Here is a 20,709-nt window from a genome sequence, read left to right as displayed (position 1 = left end):
GACTGTGAAATGAAAAGGAAAATTGGTTTTTAGGAACAGGAAATGGTGCAGTATCTGTCTCACATATCGGCGGACACCTGAACCGCGCCGTAAGGGAAGGGATAAAGGAGGGGCTGAAAGAAGAAATGAAGAATGAGGTGCCGTAGTGGAGGGCTCCGGTATATTTTCGACCATTTGGGGATCTTTAACGTGCACTGACAGCGCAGAGCACACGGGCGCCTTGGCGTTTCGCCTCCATCGAGACGCAGCCGCCGCGGTCGGGTTCGAACCCGGGAACTCCGAATCAGTAGCCGAGCGCGCTAACCACTGAGCCACCGCGGCGGGGTGGAGTATCGCCGGTGTTTGAATTTTGCTGCTGCCAAATGCCAATGTTCTAAAAAAATTTCATTTGCATAAAACTTGCTCCCACTGTAAGGCACACAGGCTTTATTAGATTCACATTTTTCTTTCACAAAATTACCAACTATATCTCGTTACGCAAGTTTTCTTTTCTTTACTTCATTTTCTTTCTACGAAAGGGCTCCCAAACACTCGGGTGTGACCTCATCAAAATCATCACAAGGCCGATAATAAATATTATACCAGCGATGGTTACCTTAGTAATCGAACCGTGCAAGAAAAAAATTCGAAAAAGGGTGCTTCTTGAAGAGAAATAATTTCGATTTCATGCGTTTCAGTTTTAGAACATGGCAAATATTGAAAGGTGAATTGAAAGAAGGAAACCGATATCCATGAAACCTGTCGAGCAGGCAAGGGTACGGGCTCGTCTACTGAGCCGGAGTTCCCGGGTTCGAGCCCGACAGCAGCGGCTGCGTTTCGATGGAGGCGAAGCGCTAAGGCGCCCTATGTGCTGTGCGATGTCAGTGCACGTTAAAGATGCCCAGGTGGTCGAAATTATTCCGGAGCCCTCCACTACGGCACCACTTTCTTCCTTTCTTCTTTCACTCCCTCCTTCATCCCTTCCCTTAAAGCGCGGTTCAGGTGTCCGACGATATGTGAGACAGATACTGCGCTATTTCCTTTCGCCAACAAACTAATTTTCAGGCAAGGGTACGAAAATGAGCAGCTCATTAGGACCTACATACTTGTATTCTATATATATGCAAGAAAGGGGAAAAGAAAAGGTTCAGTTGCTAGTCAGTGCTTTCCTTTCTTGCCGTCCTTTGTCGCTAGTGGTCTGGTTGGTGCACTTAATTATTAAAGCAGATTAGCAGATGTGAACAGCTGTATAGTAGAAGGAAATAAACCATTTCCTGTAAATCGTATTTATAAAGACCAATAGAAAAAAATATAATTGTTAGAAAAGAAAAGGTGCAGTGACTGTGTCCTTCCCAAAGAACATTTGAAACTCGCCATGAGGAAAGGGCTTAAGGAAGGAGTGAAAGCATGTTCAGAGAAAGAGGCGCAATAGCGGAATTTTCTGGGTTAATATGACTACCTGGTGTTCTTTAACGAGCACTGATGTCACAGTGAAGACAGGCGCCTTTTTTATTTCATTTTATTTATTCATTTACTCGGTACCCAAAGCGCCCGCAGGCATTACAGTGGGGGGACGGATACAAAGTTACAAAGCAGACCAAAGACACGCGAACTCGTGCCACAAGGTAGTGAAGCACTCATTATGCAAAAAAACACTCAAAAGCACTGAACATCGAGAAAAGGAATGCTAAGAGCCACAGTCAACACTAAACTCAACATCGAAAAGAACACATCACTCGATACAACGCTGAAAACATCGCGAGGCATCCAACATTTTCGCGCTCAGGAGCAGAACCGTATTGGGCCACTCTGTCATTTGGTTGCTCATAACGATAAAGAAGAAGAGTACGGCACCAAGTGACCACGTGCGACAGCGAACAAAAACTGTGACGACGAAGAAGTTGACGGTGTGTGCCATTAGCACTTGTTAGGAGAACAACCACCACCTCTGGTTCAACAGTAGGCAGTGGCACTAAGCTGTGAAGCAACACACAGGAACAAAGGAGGAGAGACAAAGAAGTTGTACCCTAGCTTTGAACCTTACTGGGACTGGTGCTATATCCTAAAAGCTGCGCCATAAACGTAAGTGCCTCGTTTGTGCATGAATGCAGAAGTTTCGCTGACACTTCTGTCTTTTTATATATGTAAACACCGGAGCGAGGTAATCCTGTATACATTTATTAGTGCTTTTTTTATGTTTTTTGTGGCTATGCCAAATGAGTGAGAGCTGGGCTGGTGCGAGTGGTACGGTGGAGACCCATCTTACACAGCTGTACCTCATTGTCGGCGGTAGTTTGTTCGGATTCTGGTATCTACGGGACCTTGCTACGTAGCGCGGTTGTGTCCTGTGATGCAAGCGCTTGCGTCGTTCATTCTTAACGCCTCACGTTTGCGAGCTCCGCGTCATTTCCTTTCCTCAAAAACAAATTATTATTATTATTATTATTATTATTATTATTATTATTATTATTATTATTATGCCCTAAAAGTACAGCGTTTTAGTACGGATCTGCACCTGTTCCAGTAATCGGGTCTAATAATAATAATAATAATTGGTTTTTGGGGAAAGGAAATGGCGCAGTATCTGTCTCATATATCATTGGACACCTGAACCGCGCCATAAGGGAAGGGATAAAGGAGGGAGTGAAAGAAGAAAGGAAGAAGAGGTGCCGTAGTGGAGGGCTCCGGTATAATTTCGACCACCTGGGGATCTTTAACGTGCACTGACATCGCACAGCACACGGGTGCCTTAGCGTTTTTCCTCCATAAAAACGCAGCCGCCGCGGTCGGGTTCGAACCCGGGTACTCCGGATCAGTAGCCGAAGTACCCGGGGTCGAACCCTCAGTCGAAACTAAGGCGCCCGTGTGCTGTGCGATGTCAGTGTACGTTAAAGATCCTGAGGTGGTCGAAATTATTCCGGAGCCGTCCACTACGGCACCTATTTCTTCCTTTCTTCTCTCAGTCCCTCTTTTATCCCTTCCCTTACGGCGCTGTTCGGGTGGACGACCGAGATATGTTAGCCAGTTACTGCGCCATTTCCTTTCCTTAGAAACCCATTTGAAATTTTCCGGCGACGTATTTGTATGCGTGCATGCCTGTATGCGTACTCGCCAATGGTACAGAAAATCTCAGGGATGGCAAAAAAAAAAAATGGCGGTGGTTTAGCTCTGGTTAAACCTGGAGAGACGCGATAGCTGCAGCTGGCCGAGTGGAACTTGCTCAGTTGAATTGCAAAGTCAGTCTTTCGCCGCTCCGTTTCGCTGGGCGTTCGATCTTCAACCTCGTCCCACTTAACACGGCGCCGGGGCACAGCTGTGGCAACTCGGTTTCTCCGGCTCCGCACCACGTGGCTGGTCACGTGACTAGCTATGTGAAGAACCACGTGATCAGCCAAGGCGCTGCGCCGCCGACAGCTGGTCAGAACAACGTGACCAACCACGTAACAGCGTGGCGGCGCCGCCACGCTGATGGCTCGTAATGCTACCCTAATGTAGTGGAGGGCTCCGGAATAATTTCGACCACCTGGGGATCTTTAACGTGCACTGACATCGCACAGCACACGGAAGCCTTAGCGTTCTGCCTCCATAAAAACGCAGCCGCCGTGGTCGGGTTCGAACCCGTGAACTCTGGATCAGTAGCCGAGCACCCTAGCCACTTAGCCACCGCGGCGCGTGCTTTCGAAAACAGAAGCGAACGTTCACGAGCGAGGCATGTGACGAACGCATCAGTGTGTCGAGCACTGCATTATACCTATAACGTCCAAATTGAGTTGCAAAGTGCTTACGGTGCGGCGGGAGCGCTTTTTGGACGCACTGTGGGGCGAAGTAACGGCAACCTCGTAGACGACGCAGGCCCTCGTCGGGGCGCGCGAGCGCCGAACTGGAGGCACAAATAAAGTTAGCTTCAATCCAATCCAATGGGGCGAAGCAGCAGCGCGCTTGAGAACGGAAGGCAAACAGTTCTGCCATTTCAACAACCGACAACAGTCATAGTAAGACTGGCTCAGCGGATCAGTTCTCTTTGTGCCTTGACCTCTTCTCCAAACACTGCGCTGACAAATTCGCTCGTGATTGAAAAGATACCCTTACATATATGTTTTCTCCGTAATTCTTGTTGCCGGAACACGTAATCTTTAATATTTGTACTTTTGCTACTTGCGAAGTGACGTAAGGACTCAATCAACACCTAAGCTGAAGACGCTGGGACGCCTTCTCGCTACTACAGACACCTTTAGCAGACGGTGTACCGTGTTATCGTTAGCAATGCCGGTGTACCGAGAGCCCGCCCACCACCAATGCGCATGCGGAGATCGCTTCGGCGGCGCCAGATGGCGCTACGTACCCGGCAGCTGCACGCACACCTCCCGCATCGGGACCAATCAACGCGTGCTCACTGGCAGTGGGCAGGATCCCGGTGCTCCGGTAGCGCTAACGGTAACACGGTACACGGTATGCCAAAGGTGCCTCTAAAGGACACCTTTAGCACGGTGACGTAACGACAATTTACGTTCCGGGATCTGTTACGCGACGGTTACGGGGAGGTCAAATCAGCTCGCCGGTTTGCGTGAAGCTTGGCCTTGAGGTTAACCTTAGGCAAACCATAGAAATAATTACTGCCACGCGTGGGATTCGAACTCGCGGCAGCGTGAACAGGCCAGCTTCGTTGGCCACAGCACGAAAGCACCAGGCTATCGCGACAGCCGAACACGCATCGAGTCAAACAGCAGCAGGTTCCCGCAATGTGCATTGCACATCGTCTTGTTCATCTACCGATAATACTATCAAACTAATATTAGCGCTTTCAGGTATGTGGCGGTAGTAACAGAGGGATGTGCGCTGTATGCGTTGACGTGGACAACGTTGTGGTAGGAACATCGCACTAGAGCAATACACGTTGGCGCTGACAGAATTTTTGCAGAAAAGTGGCACAGGGTGGTTGGATGGATGGACGGACGGAAAAACTTTGATTTCAGAGTCAATCAATCGGAGGGTCGCAGGACTTTGTCCTCTTCCCTTTCGCTTGGCTTCGGCCGTAGCCCCCTGGGACTCTGGGAGGGCCAAAGCTTGATTGAATTAGTTGCATAGTATATGCTGTGCCGTGCTCAAACTCAGCGGCACTGAAGAATAGGCCGGCAGCGTACATTGGGTAAATTGGCATTGACGACGAAAAAGTTCACGACACGCATAACCGTCTCCCTGGGTCTGCGGACAGCTCAATCGGGCTTTCAGTCATGTGGCGAAGGTGCCTAGCTGCAAAAACTATACTTTTGGACAGTATTTCTTGCTTAGTAATGCTAAACCGCCAGCGAATTTTTTCTCTATCCCTGTTCCACAGCTATGTAATCCTGGCGCTCTCAGCGCGACCACACCATGGCCCAACTAAAAGTTACACTAATCTTTTCAGATTGTTTGGAGAAGCCACAGGGTGAAGAAGATGGCATGCAAGAAAAGCATCCAGGAGTGCGTTGCGGAGGCATCAGGGCCACCATCTACGATTTTCCCGGTCCCCAACACCACGATGCCACCTTCCCCACAGAGCGTCGCCGACAAGCTGGTCAGTCTGTTCGAGTGTACCGTGTGCCGGGACTACGCGCTACCTCCCATCTACCAGTGCGAGAACGGGCACATCGCGTGCGAGCCCTGCCTGCTCAGGCTGACTCGTTGCGCCATCTGCGACGAGCCAGTAGGTGCGTCCTGCTGCGGTGCTTAGGGTTCGTCAATACGACGAAGATGATGATGATGGATTTTTTATGGCGCAAGGTATTTTCTTTACGCAAGGGGGATCAGAGACCCATTTCCCAGGCATTTCACCTTAAAAAAAGCCGAGCATGAGGCAGGGGAAAGCTTGCACCCACTGTATCACCGGTGGGTACCAGGCGGCACTGGGGATCAAACCCCGCACTTCCAGCATGCGAGGCGAATGCTCAAACCACTAGGCCCCCGCTGCGGTCCTAATACGAAGAAGAATCATTAGAGAAGACGCGATTAAGAACTGACTATATGTTGGAAGACGTACCTGTGGTATATATAGCAAGTAGAAACATGTTACTACTTGCCTACACCTATAGGTGTAGGCACATATATTATATAACGTGTGGCTTCTAATAACAGAAATTACTTCCAAGCGGTGCCGTGTATATCATTTCACTGTTGCGCCCGTCGTATGTCGCGGCACTTCAATACCTTGAAACGGACGAACCCGACCAGAAGGGTTCATTAACTATTTTGGCCCAGGTGACGCTATTTGTAACGTAAACACGCAGCTTCAGCTCGCGCCTGATGAACAAAGCACGAGGTTTTTATTTATAAAGGCGCAGATCCTCTTCGATCACTCTTGCTATCACAACCACTGTTTCGCATTTCTAAGTAGCTGCAAGCTCTATGAAGAAGCAGAAATGAAGGCGTACTTGACTATAACGAGGTATAAGAAATTATTAAATCAACAAAGTCCTTTGTTGTGCCTCTTATTGCTATTTATTAAGTTTTTCTAAATGCCTTTGTAAGCTTTTAACTGCAAAAGTATCCCCGTTGGATGTGTATCGACCTGGCTGCAGCACTTTTTTCACACGGGCGAATTCACGTCACCAGTGGCCGTCGGTTGTCACCAGAAGGCTGAGAGGAATGACAGCTCGTCTGCCTTAGAGAATATTCTGCTTAGCTTTTTGCATGCACACCTTTACTGATTCGCTTCTTTTATTGCTGGGATCAGTGCTCCTGGTGCTGAACCGCAAATGATGAAAATGACCTGTAAGGATGGGGTTAAAGGTTAGTGCGCGTGAAAAGTTTGGATGAGACGAAAATTCTTGTCGCTTTTACAAAACAGGATTTAGTCAGGTTGCCATGACAGCAGATTATCATTCATTTAAGGAACTTGTTCCTTACGAATACCCGGCTTGATTACAGCTGCGAACCAGCTGCATCGCGCCTCCTGCTTGCTGAACACTTCGATCAGCGGGGCTCGTGACCAGCATTGATGTGGGCAAAACCTCCACATATTCCTCTGCAGGTTTTAAGGAAGGCAATGGGTGTCTCGAACCGACCTTTTGCTCATGCAGCGTATTTTCAAATCGAACACTCGCCTGAGAAATCATGTCGATGCATCATGACAAGGAGGTGTTATAAGTCGTGTAGCAGTATCCCACCGCTGCCACCAATTGTTATAGGCCGCGTGGCATGGCCGGCTGTTTTGATGCAGGGTAGCGTTGTTTGGCCGGAGAAGGGGTAAGGAAGGATAGAAGATGACATTTGGGACAACGATATACAAACGAGTTTACAGGCACATTGCAGAAACTTATTTACATACTTTACGAAAGAAAGAACAGTCAAGAATTAAGAGTACATAGCGTCGAGCGACTGGATGAGCCTTGTCGCCAAAGCCCAGAGCGTTCGTTCCGGCTCATGATGCTTGTTAAATGCACTAAGGCTCCGCCCCTTTCACCAGGCCTATTGAACTGGAGGCACAGATGGGGACAGTCATCGCACATAGCAGGCGGAGCCCCGTGGGAATGGGCGAGGAGGATTGGGAGGTCCGCTGCTACTTCGTCCGTAGCTGTACGTCCATCCAAACACCGGCGCTTGTCAGTCACAGTTAATGTCGGGAAGGCGCCGTTGTCTTCTTCCCCTGTCGTCTGACCCCCCTTCCTGAAGAGCGCAGGAAAGATGCCGCATGCGGGTTCCCAGCACATCTTTTTTTTCGTGGGGTCCTCGTGGGTTTAATGACCTGTCGAAATTGCCGCTACCACGGTGTTATCCCGGTCGATGAATCTACGCTTTAATCGCCGGTGTGGATCCCGCTCTTAACAGTGATCAGGAAAGAGCTCCGTCTTTGTGTCAAAATAAAGATCGATCTATAAGGTACAAAAACATCTTTACAGACCTTCCTACTGCTATATAAAGCAATTTATCATTCACTGCTTTATTCTGTATCCCGGTGACCAAAGCTGCCTGTCTATCATTTTACATGCAGTAAATGCTTGTGTCCAATTTTGACGTCATGTCTCTAAATAAATGAATAAATACTTGCGCCGTGAGCTTGAAATTGTATTCTCATAGACATGTTACTTTAGACGGTGAAAAAAAATACGACGAAAAATTATTCCACAATAATAAAATCCGTGGTGCAGTGGATTCCTATGGATTAGATTTGTTTGAAGAGGTTATTCTTAATGGACGTCGAAGTACCAGGTCACAATAGTTTTTTTTTTTCGCCATCATTGAAAGTGGCTTTCGTTGCTAGATGAAAGTGGAAACCGTAGCCTCGAATTCAGAATCCAATCTTCCACAGCACGCAAAATCCGCAACCGAGCCATGGAGAAGCTGGCATGGCACGTGTCCTTTCCCTGCAAGTACGAGTTGTTCGGCTGTCCGGAGAAACTTTCTCCCGTGGAGAAGCTAGAGCACGACCAGGTCTGCGACTTCGGGTATGTCTCCGCTCACCTTCTGGTCTTCGCTAGAAAAGGAGCCCACTTTTTTCTTAATGCGATACTGAGAAAAAAATGTCAGTCGATTTGGGTGATTACGCCAAATACGTTTATGTGCGCTCGATTGACGTCAATTGTCGGTCCTACTAAGCACAGCTAGTAAGCGTCATTGAGATTTCTCTGTGAACCGGCGTAAAATCTTTTGGCACAGAAAGCATTAAAAAAATTTGTTGGAGGCACTTAGATGTCTCTTAACTGCGGGAAGGCGAAAGCCGCTTGTGTCTCATTGCACTGATTTGAATTTGCCGCGCTTGAGTTGATTTCACGACAGAGAAGAGCAGCTGGCGCGAGCGTGGCAGAGAGATCACGTGACATCACGACGCGCTGGGCCGTGATGTCACGTGATCTTAAGTTAACGTGGATCTAGGTCACGTGACATCAGAAGGTCATGTCATCTTAAGGTCATGTGACCTAAAATTAAAGGACGGATGCGAGTAAAAGCCATTACAGGCTATCGCCTTAATAAGTGACATTTTTGTGAACTCGCACCTGAAAGGTAGTGCACAATAACAATTCACTCGTGGATACTATATGATAATTTGAGCGATAACAGCTGCCATACTCTGGGGAATCCTTCGGGGCTACTAAGTGAGGCCACTTCTTTACTGTCTTCACACCTTCTAACAGCGTGCAAAATCTCATGAGCATAACTTTATGGGTGACGCGCAGCCTGAGAGCATGCTGCTTGGCCAGCAGATACATGTTCAATTTTTGTGGTTACGTGACTTTGTGGTTATGCCATTTATTATCAAGAAATTTCTCTATGCAGTAATCGTATTGCATGTCGCTCTCGGCGTCGGGTCACGGCTTCGTCGTGTATGCGAGTCGCGGGTGGGGCGTGGGGTCGAAACTATTCTGGGTGGCGGCGTCGTTTTCAAGGCAGACTGCGTCGTGGTCGGGGTTCTCATTGTGTGCGGCGTCGGTGCAGCGAGGGCCGGTTCTTCATGACGCGTCGCGGGTGCAGCGTCTTCATGGGGCGTGGTCGGTGGAGGATCTTCGGCGTTTCGCTCTTGAGCACCTACCTCCAGAGGTTGCTGCCTTCAGTTTCCCCTACGGGGGCTGGGAGACCTTCCTCGTACCGCGGCTGCGTAGCTGCGGCGTGGCGACGCGAAGCGCGAGGTTGACGGCGATGGTGAGCGCGAAAAGCGGTTCGGCGTGTACTCTTCTCGACGCAGGTACTCGTCGATTTCCTGCCTACGTTGTCCGAAGCGTGGTCGTGGGGCGTTAACGGCAAATCCTCGAAGACCGATACGTCGGTAAGGGCAGTGACGAAGAATATGGCCGGCCTCACCGCAATGGAAGCACAACGGCCGGTTGTCGGAAGTCCTCCAGGCGTCGCATTTCCTGGGGCTTGAGCGTCGGTCATAGGCTGGGCGGGCGGGGGCTGGGAGGCGGCGTTGTGGAACGATTGGCTCATCTCGGGGAGGACGTGGGGGTTGTCGCTGGGGCTGAGCAGTACTTACTGCAGCGGCGTAGGTCATGGCCTGGGGTTCTGTGGCCGTCGGGGGGCCAAGTGCCTGTTGCACTTCTTCCCATACCACGTCCATCAGAGTCGCTGCTTTTTGCTGTGGAGAGGATGGCAGTAATCGACGTAGCTCTTCTCGGACGATTTCGCGGATAACTTCCCGCAAGCCGTCGCTGGTGGTGGCCGGCGTGTCCGAACGGATTGCACAGGCAGAGGAAGGGCGGTTGTACTGCCGAGCTCGGACGTCGAGGGTCTTCTCAATCGTGCAGGCTTCTAGCATGAATTCCTAGACTGTTTTTGGCGGCTGGCGGACGAGGCTGCCAAAGAGTTGTTCTTTTACGCCGCGCATTAAAGACTGAACTTTCTTTTCCTCGGTCATCTCGGGGTCGGCGCGGTGAAATAGGCGCTTCATCTCCTTGACGTAACCGCGGACGGGCTCATTCGGAAGCTGGATCCTGGACTCGAGGAGACGTTCGGCTCTTTCTTTCCTCACGACACTGGTGAATACCTTCAATAGTTCTCTCTTGAATAGCTCCCATGTCGTAAGGGACGACTCGTAGTTTTCGTACCACGTGCGTGCGGAGCCATCCAATGAGAAGAACACATGTCCAATTTTTGCCGCATCATCCCACTTGTTGAATGACGCCACGCGCTCAAATTGATCCAACCATTCTTCAGGGTCTTCGCCTAGGGATCCATTGAATGTTGGCGGCACCCGCGGCTGCTGTAGTATGATCGGTGTCGACATCTTCGGCGAGGTTGCGGTGCTCGTAGCAGCGTCTTTTCGCTGTCTGGTGCGGTCCGGCAGTTTCCCGAACTCAGGCTCTTCTCCCTGGAGACGTCGGCTGGCTCGCTGAGCTGCTGGCTCGTCCTCGGGTGCGAAGCGCTGAGGGCTGGCTTCACGACTTGAAGGGGGCGTCCGGAACATGGATGGCTACCCCGCACCTCCACCAGATGTCACGTAGTGGTGACGGCAGTCGAAGCAGCGATGAAGACGGACGAAAGGGTCTTCTAAAAGAAAACTGTTTATTGGGATGACATGCACCCAAAATGGACTGAATCACTCGGCGGCGGCGAAGCGACAAGCGTGCTCGGCGGTCGTCGAACAGAATGCCCGCCGCTGTCGGCCGTGCTCAATTTAAAGCTGATAGCGAACTTTCGAGATAAAGAGCGCAAAGTTACTAGAACATTCCGGAACAACGTAGAATCAGCTCTGCCTGGCTGCGATCAATCGAGATAAATCTAGTCGCGTCTTGCGTAGCAAACAAAGCGATAAAGTGGTGTGGCGGCGGATGTGAAAAACGAACAAACACTGCAAATATTTGCGGCAATATGCTGTAATGTTGGGGATGAAACATGATCTTTGGTTTCACAACATTCCTGTATGAACGGGCGCAGTTTTTGGCGGCTGTGTTCTAGCATGCCGAGAAATTCCTCTTCGGTGCACGCTGTGCTAACTTCATGCATAGCTAGCTTCTTCATTAGGTTTTTCCATCCGGGCATAAAACATACATAGGGTTGGTCTTCTTTATTTATTCTGACGCCTAGAGCATCCTTGAGCATGTTTTTTTTTCGTGGAAGAAAAGAGGGCAATAGCCTGAATTAGGGGGCCTATTTCGGTGTTTGCCTTTCGAATTTATTTATACTACCCAATTTTTGAAATTCTGGATTATTTGTGAACACCAGAAATACTGATGCAGAAAACACCCAACTTCATTTCTATTCGACAAGGGTCAGTTTCGCATCGGTGACAAAGTTATGAAAGGAATGCAGGTGCTTTTCAGCGATATTTCAAGCCTTGAACTGGACCCTCCCAGTCGTTGTTAATCTAACCAGGGAAGTAAATTACTTAAAATATGTGTCGAGGAGGACGCACTGAGAAGCTTGCTTCGTAATGAATAAGCACGCTGACGGTCGCGCGCACAATCTCTTCTAAACATGCTCTTAGGCCGATGGCTGCCAGAGACTATGGAACTAGCGATTATTGTATGGACGAGAAAAGCGTGCAAACAGTGCGTTCAAAATGGTGGAGTGTGAGAAGGTCAGGAAATTTTTATAAACCTGCAGACATTGTAGTTCTCAAAGGGAAGAAAAGTGTTTCGCAGTGCTACTTGCGACTCCGCGGAAATCTGACTTGCGTTGAGGTGAAGGATTGATCCCAAGCGAAGAGCTCCGCCCTTTACATCCCCTCCGAAGCGCCACTTACCGCCACCGACAACCGAACGCACTAGTTACAGGGCGTGCTCATGCACCCATGGCCACCCTCGATCCACTGCCTTAACCCACCCACACCTACCTTCAACTTCCACGCGAGCTAGACTGTCTCCAAGCTGTCGAGCTAACGCATGCCAACAGTACTCAGCCGTGTAAAGCGTGCTAACTACGCAGGGTAAAGTTTTGTACAAAAGTACTTAATCTAGGTATGTCAGCCAGATCTATGCTTGCCTACACACCTACAGCGCCGACCCTTTTAACTCACTCCGCAGCTGTATTACTCTGAAAAATTGAAAATTAGTTTTTGAGGAAAAGAAATGGCACAGTAATTGTCTCACATATCTCGGTGGACACCCGAGCCGCGCCGTGCGCGAAGTAATGAAAGTGGGAGTGAAAGAAGAACGGAAGAAAGAGGTGCCGTAGAGGAGGGCTACGGAACAACTTCGACCACCCGGAGATCTTTAACGTGCACTGACATCGCACACCGTGACACGGGAGTCCTTTGTGTTTTGCCTCCATTGAAACGCTGCCACTGCGGTCGGGATCGAGGCCGGGTACTCCGGCTCATTAGCCTAGCGCCCTAATCACTGAGCAACCACGGCGGGATTGTATTACGGTTTGAAAAATTCAGTACTGGTGATATATGCAGGCGCGATAATATAGACGGAACGGCATATAAATTGAAAAAAAAAATCCGGTCACATGTTTTGGGATTACGTTTCTACGGCATTTCAAGTGTAACGTAAGCACTGATACAGAAAAGCAAATGACCAGTGGCTAATTGCTCAGATACATTATTTACTTCCAACTTGCTCAGCCTCTGCCCTTGCATTCTGGGCTTGGATTCGTGTGCCTGGCAGGGTTCCCTGCACGAAGTCGTCGCCCACATCGACAAGAAACACAGCTTTGTCCCCAGATTTCAAGGTGAGTAGAACTGAAGAGCACTTTATCTGAGTGACTTTTAGCATACCTGGATCGTACTGAACGGGGCGCATACCGGCTGGGCACCCGGTGCTGTGAGCAGAGTACTGCCCTTCCCCACGTGGCCACAAGGCATACGCAGCCATGGCTTGCAAGTCCTCTGATAAACATCGGCGCTATTGTGTCTGCGGCGTGCTAAAACTCCATAATTAGAGCCCCGGATGTCACACATTAACGAAAATACAATATTCGGGATTTTTGATGCGCTAACACCTGACAGGCTTGAATGCATGATAGGCGAACGTGTTAGGATGGGCCCAATTACCGAGTCATTCGTGGAAGGCAGGGAAATCGTTGCAGGGTAGTCGGTTTGCTCAAACGGCTCTAAACTGTGCTTAAAATGACACTAGCAAGAACAAGATTAACTTCTGTTCTTTGCGAATATTGATTCTGTGTCTATTTCTGGGGTTACTGATTGTGTTAGGGATGCAGGGTTTTGTTTGGTTCTGGCTATTTATGGCCCTTAGGTTGGTGTTGTGACGCAGATTAACCTTTCGATTTCGCGGGACCGCTGCCCAGGCTGTACTATAAAGGAGTGCAGGACACTCGCACAGCTGTCCCCTTAATTGCATTGTATTACTATGGGAGCTCAGAATAAGGCATTGAAGTTAGATGAATTCAAACAAAGAGAAAAAATTGCGTCGGAAATTTAAGGAAATAATTTAATCACGGCGCTCGTACAATGCACCTACCATTACGTGCTAATCACGTCATGGGCGTGCTGGAAGATGAATGGTGCTACCTGCAAAGAGGCCCCTACAAATCTCGCCTGGATGGCGTGATATCTCGTCCTGAGTGAAGTGGTACAGGTGACGTTTTGGTACAACAAAACCACAACGCTATTAACGGGTTTGATAAGCCTATCTCCCAGCTTCTCCAGCTCTTATCACATAGGAGGTGTCTGAAGGGAACGAAGCAGTAACTTCCCACATTTCGAACATTATGTTCAAGTCGGGGCAGAACAGAATAACAGTGTGAATGGCCAAAGAGGAACACCAATCGGTTACTTGGTGATTGTCTTAAGAAACAGACGTTGTTAGCGTCGCATTATTTGGGGCAACTTCTTTGCCTCTCAGGCATAGCGGAGAAAACATAGTGACAATAATATTAAGTTTTTCTGTCACCAGTCTGAGAGTATGAAGGCGACAGTATTTAATAAAGATAACGTCTCTTCTTCTACAGTTATCGCTGATGAAACACTTGTTACGCGCCTCTGTTTTACGGTGCAACGGCTTTGCTCTCCACAGGAGAGCGCATTGTAATCTGCGCGGGTGGTTTCAACCGTCCCGAGCCTTTCGGTTGGGTGGCCCTGCAATCCTGCTTCGGCCATGACTTCGTGGTGCAGATGAGGAAGTACCAGCATGGACTCGCGCCCTTGCAGCATCGTTTCTTCGCCGCTCTGCAGCTGGTCGGCTCGCGCAGGGAGGCTCTGAAGTTCAGCTGGCGCTTCGAACTCAGAAACCGATACCAGCGCCTCGCGTTGGACGCCAGGGCTCTCAGTGTCCACGACAGCATTCAGCCGATGCAAAGCGGCAATGGAGTTATCATCGAAATGGACACCGTCAAGGTGTTTGCTGACGGAAGCAACTTGAACATTGGCGTTAGCGTCTTCTCGCGCACGCTTTCCTGAATATCGAAGTGTGTTCACCGCATTGCTACTTTGCTTCATTTTTCTTTTTCAGACCGTGGAGTCATGTTGCATTGCCTTTATTATAATTTATCATGTTCTTCACTTGCCCTGCAATACGTTCTTGCTTTAGAATTAAATTACAACTCGCGAGTACCTGCTGATTGGTCCTCGGCATCTGTTATGATCCTCTGCATGAAATGCTCTTAATTCTATGTATGTCGTGTACGCCTACTCTTGCTTAAAGCCTGGCACTCAGGCTGGCAGTATTCTGAATAAATAAAATAAATAAATGTCAGCTCGCGGTAGAAGGCTCCATCACAGCCTCTCGATGCTTTACAAGAGAATACCATCTCCAGAGGCCACTGACAAATGTCGATGTTGCAGACACACAAGAGAACGTCTAAGCCATCAGTAGATTTGTTTTCAATGATGACGCTGTTTTTGCTGTAGAACTATGCAGAATGCGTGTCGGTATATTTGCTGTTTCGTGCTCATAGCCACTTAACTTCGTAGTTAACATAATAGTTGTGCGCGGAATGTTAAGGTGGGCTCAACAAAATGCAGTTGGGGTTGAGCAACAGTGGCAGTCCTTAAGGCCGCTATTGGTGCTCTAACGCCTACTTTGTCTGGAAGTACAGTATATTACTAATCCTGATTAACAGTGCGGCAATGAAAGGATAAATAAACATTTTCACCGTTTATTTTTGTAGTAACGAGAACAATTACCATACTCAGGCTGATATTCATCAATTGTGGGTTTGTTTGGAGCTGAAGCCAACCAGAATTCGCCACCTGGCAGCAGCGGGTCTCCCGCCGAACAACCCGTCCTCATATATTGCTTGGACGCAGGGACCACATCTGATTAATTTGACATCATCTCTTTTTTTTTCTTTCTACCTCCCGAACTTTCTTTTGCCCTGTTGTAATAAATAACGCTATAAAAAATTGCCATATTTGGGGGTTCAAAACCTTAAAACTTGCTTTGTTTTGTTCAGGGTTCTACAATTAAATCTTCATTGGAACTCTAGATATGTACATGGTTCAAACAGGCCGAGTGTGTTTTCCAAAAAGTGAACGTTGTGGTGCGTAGCGGACCAATAACCACTCAACGCTTTTGTTCACCAGACGCAAGGAAGCTGTATACAACCCATTCCTACTTTAGAATCGAAGTTTCTTAAATTCCACTTGCGACACCTTCCACAGTTTTCTGCCCACAACGTGTAAACAGCGGCCGCAAAGTTTGCCGTAAGGTACTTACTGCTCCAAGTCGGTGGTCGGTACTATTTGTTAGACGGCGGGGATTTGCTAGTAGCAGTCGCGTATGGGTAGATGGATGTTGGAGGTCTCTCCTTTTAAATTGGATGGGTGAGCACTGCTCTGAGCTTGGTATTCCTTTTTACATTATAATTAACTAAACAGTCCTTTAAACACAAAGGCGATATCTAGATTCGTCTTCGTTAAAAACAACTACCGAAGCGTACGGTTAAGAACCAGCGCAACTTAGCTATGAACGGTGAGATCAACGCAGAATTTTTTTGGCTCAGAAGACAGGCTGGCACAGCGGCAGAACGCGTGCGGACATCTGTTCAGACTCAGCTTTTCACAGCTTTGATAATTTAAATTGTGAGTTTTTTTCGCGGACCAAACCTTACGATAACCTACCTTGAAGTAGTACACATGCATAACCTGAAGGCGCTATTGCTTTTCGGTGGTTCTGAGAATGCAAACAATGATGCAGACCATCGACCACGCGACGTCGTACTAAGTTTTATTTAACGCTAAAAGTTTGTGGCCTACGAGCTCTGGGCGTTATTTCAGATAGACAGCACCACACAATACACGGTGGATTTTTTTTTATAACGTGCTTGCAGTGTCTCAGTGACTCATGTGCAGCAATTTTTTGAGGGAACAGGCCTCTCGCGCGCAGACATGCTGTATGTAAAATCTGGCTCCGCAGTAGGCGACCCTCTCCCATCTGGTGTTGTTTTCTGAAATCAACATATAAAAATTGTTTAAATGGTGCTTACAAAGTATTTACTAAGGTAATCGCTAACAGAGTCAGGGCAACGTTAGACTTTAATCAACCAAATGATCAGGCAGGCTTTCGTAAAGGATATTCCACAATAGATCATATTCACACTATCAATCAGGTGATAGAGAAATGCGCAGAATATAACCAACCTCTATATATAGCTTTCATTGATTACGAGAAAGCATTCGACTCAGTGGAAACCTCAGCAGTCATACAGGCATTGCGTAATCAGGGGGTAGAAGAGCCTTCTGTCAAAATACTGGAAGATATATATAGCAACTGCACAGCTACTATAGTCCTCCATAAAGTCAGCAATAAAATTCCAATAAGGAAGGGCGTCAGGCAAGGAGACACTATCTCGCCAATGCTGTTCACCGCATGTTTACATGCTGTTTACCGCATGTTCGAGGCCTGAATTGGGAACAGTTGGGAATAAGAATAAATGGAGAATACCTAAATAATCTGCGATTTGCTGATGACATTGCCTTGCTGAGTCACTCAGGAGGTGGACTGCAAATCACGATCAATGAGTTACACAGGCAGAACAGATCGAAGGGTCTAAAAATTAACATGCAGGAAACCAAGGTAATGTTCAACAGCCTAGCAAGGGAACAACAGTTCACATTTGGCAGCGAGAGCCTAGAAATTGTGACGGAATACGTCTACTTAGGGCAGGTAGTGACAGCTGATCCGGATCATGAGAGGGAGATAACTAGAAGGATAAGAATGGGGTGGAGCGCATATGGCAAATTCTCGCAGATCATGAGTGGCAGTTTACCAATTTCCCTCAAGAGGAAAGTGTACAACAGGATAATCTTACCGGTGCTCACTTACGGGGCAGAAACGTGGAGGCTAACGAAAAGAGTACAGCTTAAGTTAAGGACAACGCAACGAGCCATGGAAAGAAAAATGATAGGTGTAACGTTAAGAGATCGGAAGCGGGCAGAGTGGGTGAGGGAACAAACACGGGTTAATGACATCCTAGTCGAAATCAAGAGAAAGAAATGGGCTTGGGCAAGGCATGTAATGCGAAGGCAAGATAATCGCTCGCTGGTCCTTAAGGATAACAGAGTGGGTTCCAAGAGAAAGTAAGCGTAGCAGGGGGGGGGGGGGGCAGAAGGTTAGGTTTGGCGGATGAGATTAAGGTATTTTCGGGTATACGGTGGCCACAGCTGGGAAAGGACAGGGTTAGTTGGAGAGACACTGGAGAGGTCTCTGCCCTGCAGTGGGAGTAGTAAGGCTGATGATGATGATGATGATGATGATGATGATGATGATGATGATGATGAACTCCAGCATATCTCACAGGTGCCCTGTAGGAGTGTGTGCAGAAAACAAGTTGGTTCCCAAAGGAGTTGTCCAAAACTTTTTTTAGATGGAACAGATTCTACTTCGAGGTCCTGGTGTCGCCATGTACCCTGCCAGCCAGCTATAGAGAGCGATAGTAATGTGGACTGTTCACTTATTCGATTGCTTGCTTCGAACAAATGCTGTCTCAGTGCTCTAGTGTGATGTCAAGTGAGCCGGGCTCTGCTGTCTGGGTTTCATGAAAGGTTCATATATTTTTTTCCTGATAACCGATTAACGAAATTACGCAATGAAACTTGCCGCATCCAGCACAAGCCCATTCAAGCGAGAGAGAGAGCTTAAACATTATTTTCCATCGGATAAGGCGATCTACCCACCCCCGACACGCAGGTCAGGGGGCGGGTGCCGCCGCCTCAGATGCAGGCTGGGAGGTCTTGGGTCCCAGCAGCCTCTTCAGCCAGTTGGACGAGCAGGAGCTGGAGCTCAGGGTCCGAGCTGCGCAGCAGGGTCTCCCAGGTGTCTCTACTGTCTATATTGTGCTGCCCCCCAGGAGAGTACGGGCATTCCCATAATATGTGGTCGAGGGTCCCTCTCGCGCCACAAAGGTTACATTTATCGCTCCTGTCTTCGAGGAACATGTGGTTCGCCATAACCGGGTGCTGGTACGTATAAGGTTGCAGTCGCCTCCACGCGACTGCTTGTCGGTTGTCTAATTTTTTATCTGGCCGGGGTACCAGTCTACGCTCCAATCTATAATGCTGCTTGATCTCCCTATATTTTAGCGTGTGCTCTCCGCTCCCTCGGTCATCAAGGGGCCCTGTAGTGGCTTGGCAGTGTAGACCTCGAGCCAGCTCGTGGGCCGCCTCGTTGCCGGGGACGGCTTCTGGCGCCGGAGTCCAAATTATTTGAATTTTCCTGTCCAACTTTCTCTGGCCGAGGATTATGACCGCTGAGAGTGAGATCCTTCCCTTGCTAAAATTTTGTACGGCAGTTTTGCTGTCACTGTTGACAAACTTCGCGCTTCCGTTCCAACGCAAGCTAGCCGCTGACGACCGTTGCCACCGTAAAACCGCCACCACCTCCCGCCTCGTCTACATAGGATACCTCATGTTCAGAAATTTTGCCGAATCTAATTTCTAATGCCTCGGCTCGTTTTTGCCTCCTGTGTTTGTTATATTCCGGGTGCATGTTTTTTTGGCAGAGGGTGGAATCATCAGATTTTGACTTCCCTATCTACCTCCACCTTTTGCGTGGTACTCCTATCCGGTTTTATTCCAACTTTGGCCAGAATGGCTCTTCCTGTCCTCGGGGTGCTAAGTATCTCAATTTGAGAGGTTAGCACCGCCACCGCCAATTCTGTCCATGTGTTGTGTACCCCTAGAGACACGAGTCTCTCCGTGGATGTGCACATGGGTAGGCCCAGCGCTCTTTTTACGCATTTTCTCATTAGAGACTCAATCTTATCTTTTTCCACCGCTTTCAAATCTAGATACGGTGCTGCGTAGCTCACTCGGCTGAAGATGCAAGAATGCAGAAGGCCTTGCAATAATCCACCATGCAGGATAACGGTTAGATTTTTTTTTTCCCCGGGCCGATGGAGTACACCAACTTGCTTGCTTGGCCGGCAAAGCATGGAGCGTCGTCCCTTTGCCGGTCAAGCGAGCAAGTTGGTGTACTTCATCGGGCCGCGGAAAGAAATCAAACCATTACCCTGCATTGTGGACTATTGCAAGGCCTTCTGCATTCTTGCAGTAATGAATGCAGCTATTTGTGTCGAATTTCGCCAATCAAGCGCACTACAGTAGAGAAAAGAACAAAGGATTAGCAGAGAATTAGGGATGTGAATTGATTCCTGTGATATGTTTTACTGCCATGTGCAGGACAGAGAAATTAGAGTGCCTACTAGCTAAAACCGTTTGGATAAACGGAGGAGATATCTGATGCTGTAATGACCTACTCCTGCTAGATTCCACATCGTGAGACATCCCCGAAGCTTTGGGCCATGCAAGGTCGGTTTAAAACGCACATGTATCTCTGTATCTGTATCTCAGCTTCAGAGCTGGTCAGATAAACCCTAATATGTGATCGTAGTAACTTAAAGACATACTTGACCTTCTAACGTGATGGCAAGAAATGGCGTTCTACAGATGTGCACATTGAGAGGTAACTGGTGCCGGTGTGAGAATATTCAAAATTTCAACGGTTACCTGGCCCTTCAGTTAGCTTAAGAAATCAAACAGTACATGTGGGAAACTTTTTGAAACTACTGGAGTATGCTTGAGAGCATAAATTGAGACGACCTGCCTAGGTTGGCCAGGCTTGGTTTTGTGCTCCGGATATGTATTCACAAACTGTATACCATAGGCGGATCGGAGCAAGCAACGCTTAAAGTTCTATCACGTGGCATCGATGTCGATTACAAGCATCTCAAAATGCAGCCGAAAAAGTAACACACAACCAGAGGTAATGCTAAATTACCTCCGGGAGGACAGTTATACATTCGAAAATAGAAATAATTCATTACAAGTGAGAGGCTTAAACGGTGATATTGGCTTAAAAACATTTGAGAAAACAATCCTAAAGGAAACACATCCCTAAGGATAATGACAAATGGCCTCTT

The 20,709-nt window shown here is 48.2% G+C and overlaps 1 protein-coding gene across 1 annotated transcript; it reads left to right on the top strand.

Annotated features, from left to right (window-relative positions):
* The first annotated feature begins 1,895 nt into the window (after nucleotides 1-1,895).
* On the top strand, nucleotides 1,896-14,917 carry LOC144101713 (E3 ubiquitin-protein ligase SIAH1A-like). Its single transcript, XM_077634848.1, has 5 exons — nucleotides 1,896-2,061; nucleotides 5,384-5,666; nucleotides 8,264-8,399; nucleotides 12,956-13,062; nucleotides 14,367-14,917. Exons 2-5 carry the CDS (start codon nucleotides 5,414-5,416, stop codon nucleotides 14,747-14,749), a joined length of 879 nt encoding a protein of 292 aa, XP_077490974.1. The 5' UTR covers nucleotides 1,896-2,061; nucleotides 5,384-5,413; the 3' UTR covers nucleotides 14,750-14,917.
* The last annotated feature ends 5,792 nt before the right edge of the window (nucleotides 14,918-20,709 follow it).

Source organism: Amblyomma americanum, chromosome 8 (genome assembly GCF_052857255.1).
Source record: "Amblyomma americanum isolate KBUSLIRL-KWMA chromosome 8, ASM5285725v1, whole genome shotgun sequence".
NCBI lineage: Eukaryota > Metazoa > Arthropoda > Arachnida > Ixodida > Ixodidae > Amblyomma > Amblyomma americanum.
Note: the sequence above shows the minus strand (reverse complement) of the source record. Positions and strands in the feature narration are given on the sequence as shown.

Coding starts and splice junctions, on each gene's coding strand:
- LOC144101713 (XM_077634848.1), top strand. CDS start 5,414: ATGGCATGCAAGAAAAGCATCCAGGAGTGCGTTGCGGAGGCATCAGGG. Junction 5,667..8,263: donor CATCTGCGACGAGCCAGTAG/GTGCGTCCTGCT, acceptor AATCTTCCACAG/CACGCAAAATCCGCAACCGA. Junction 13,063..14,366: donor CTTTGTCCCCAGATTTCAAG/GTGAGTAGAACT, acceptor TGCTCTCCACAG/GAGAGCGCATTGTAATCTGC.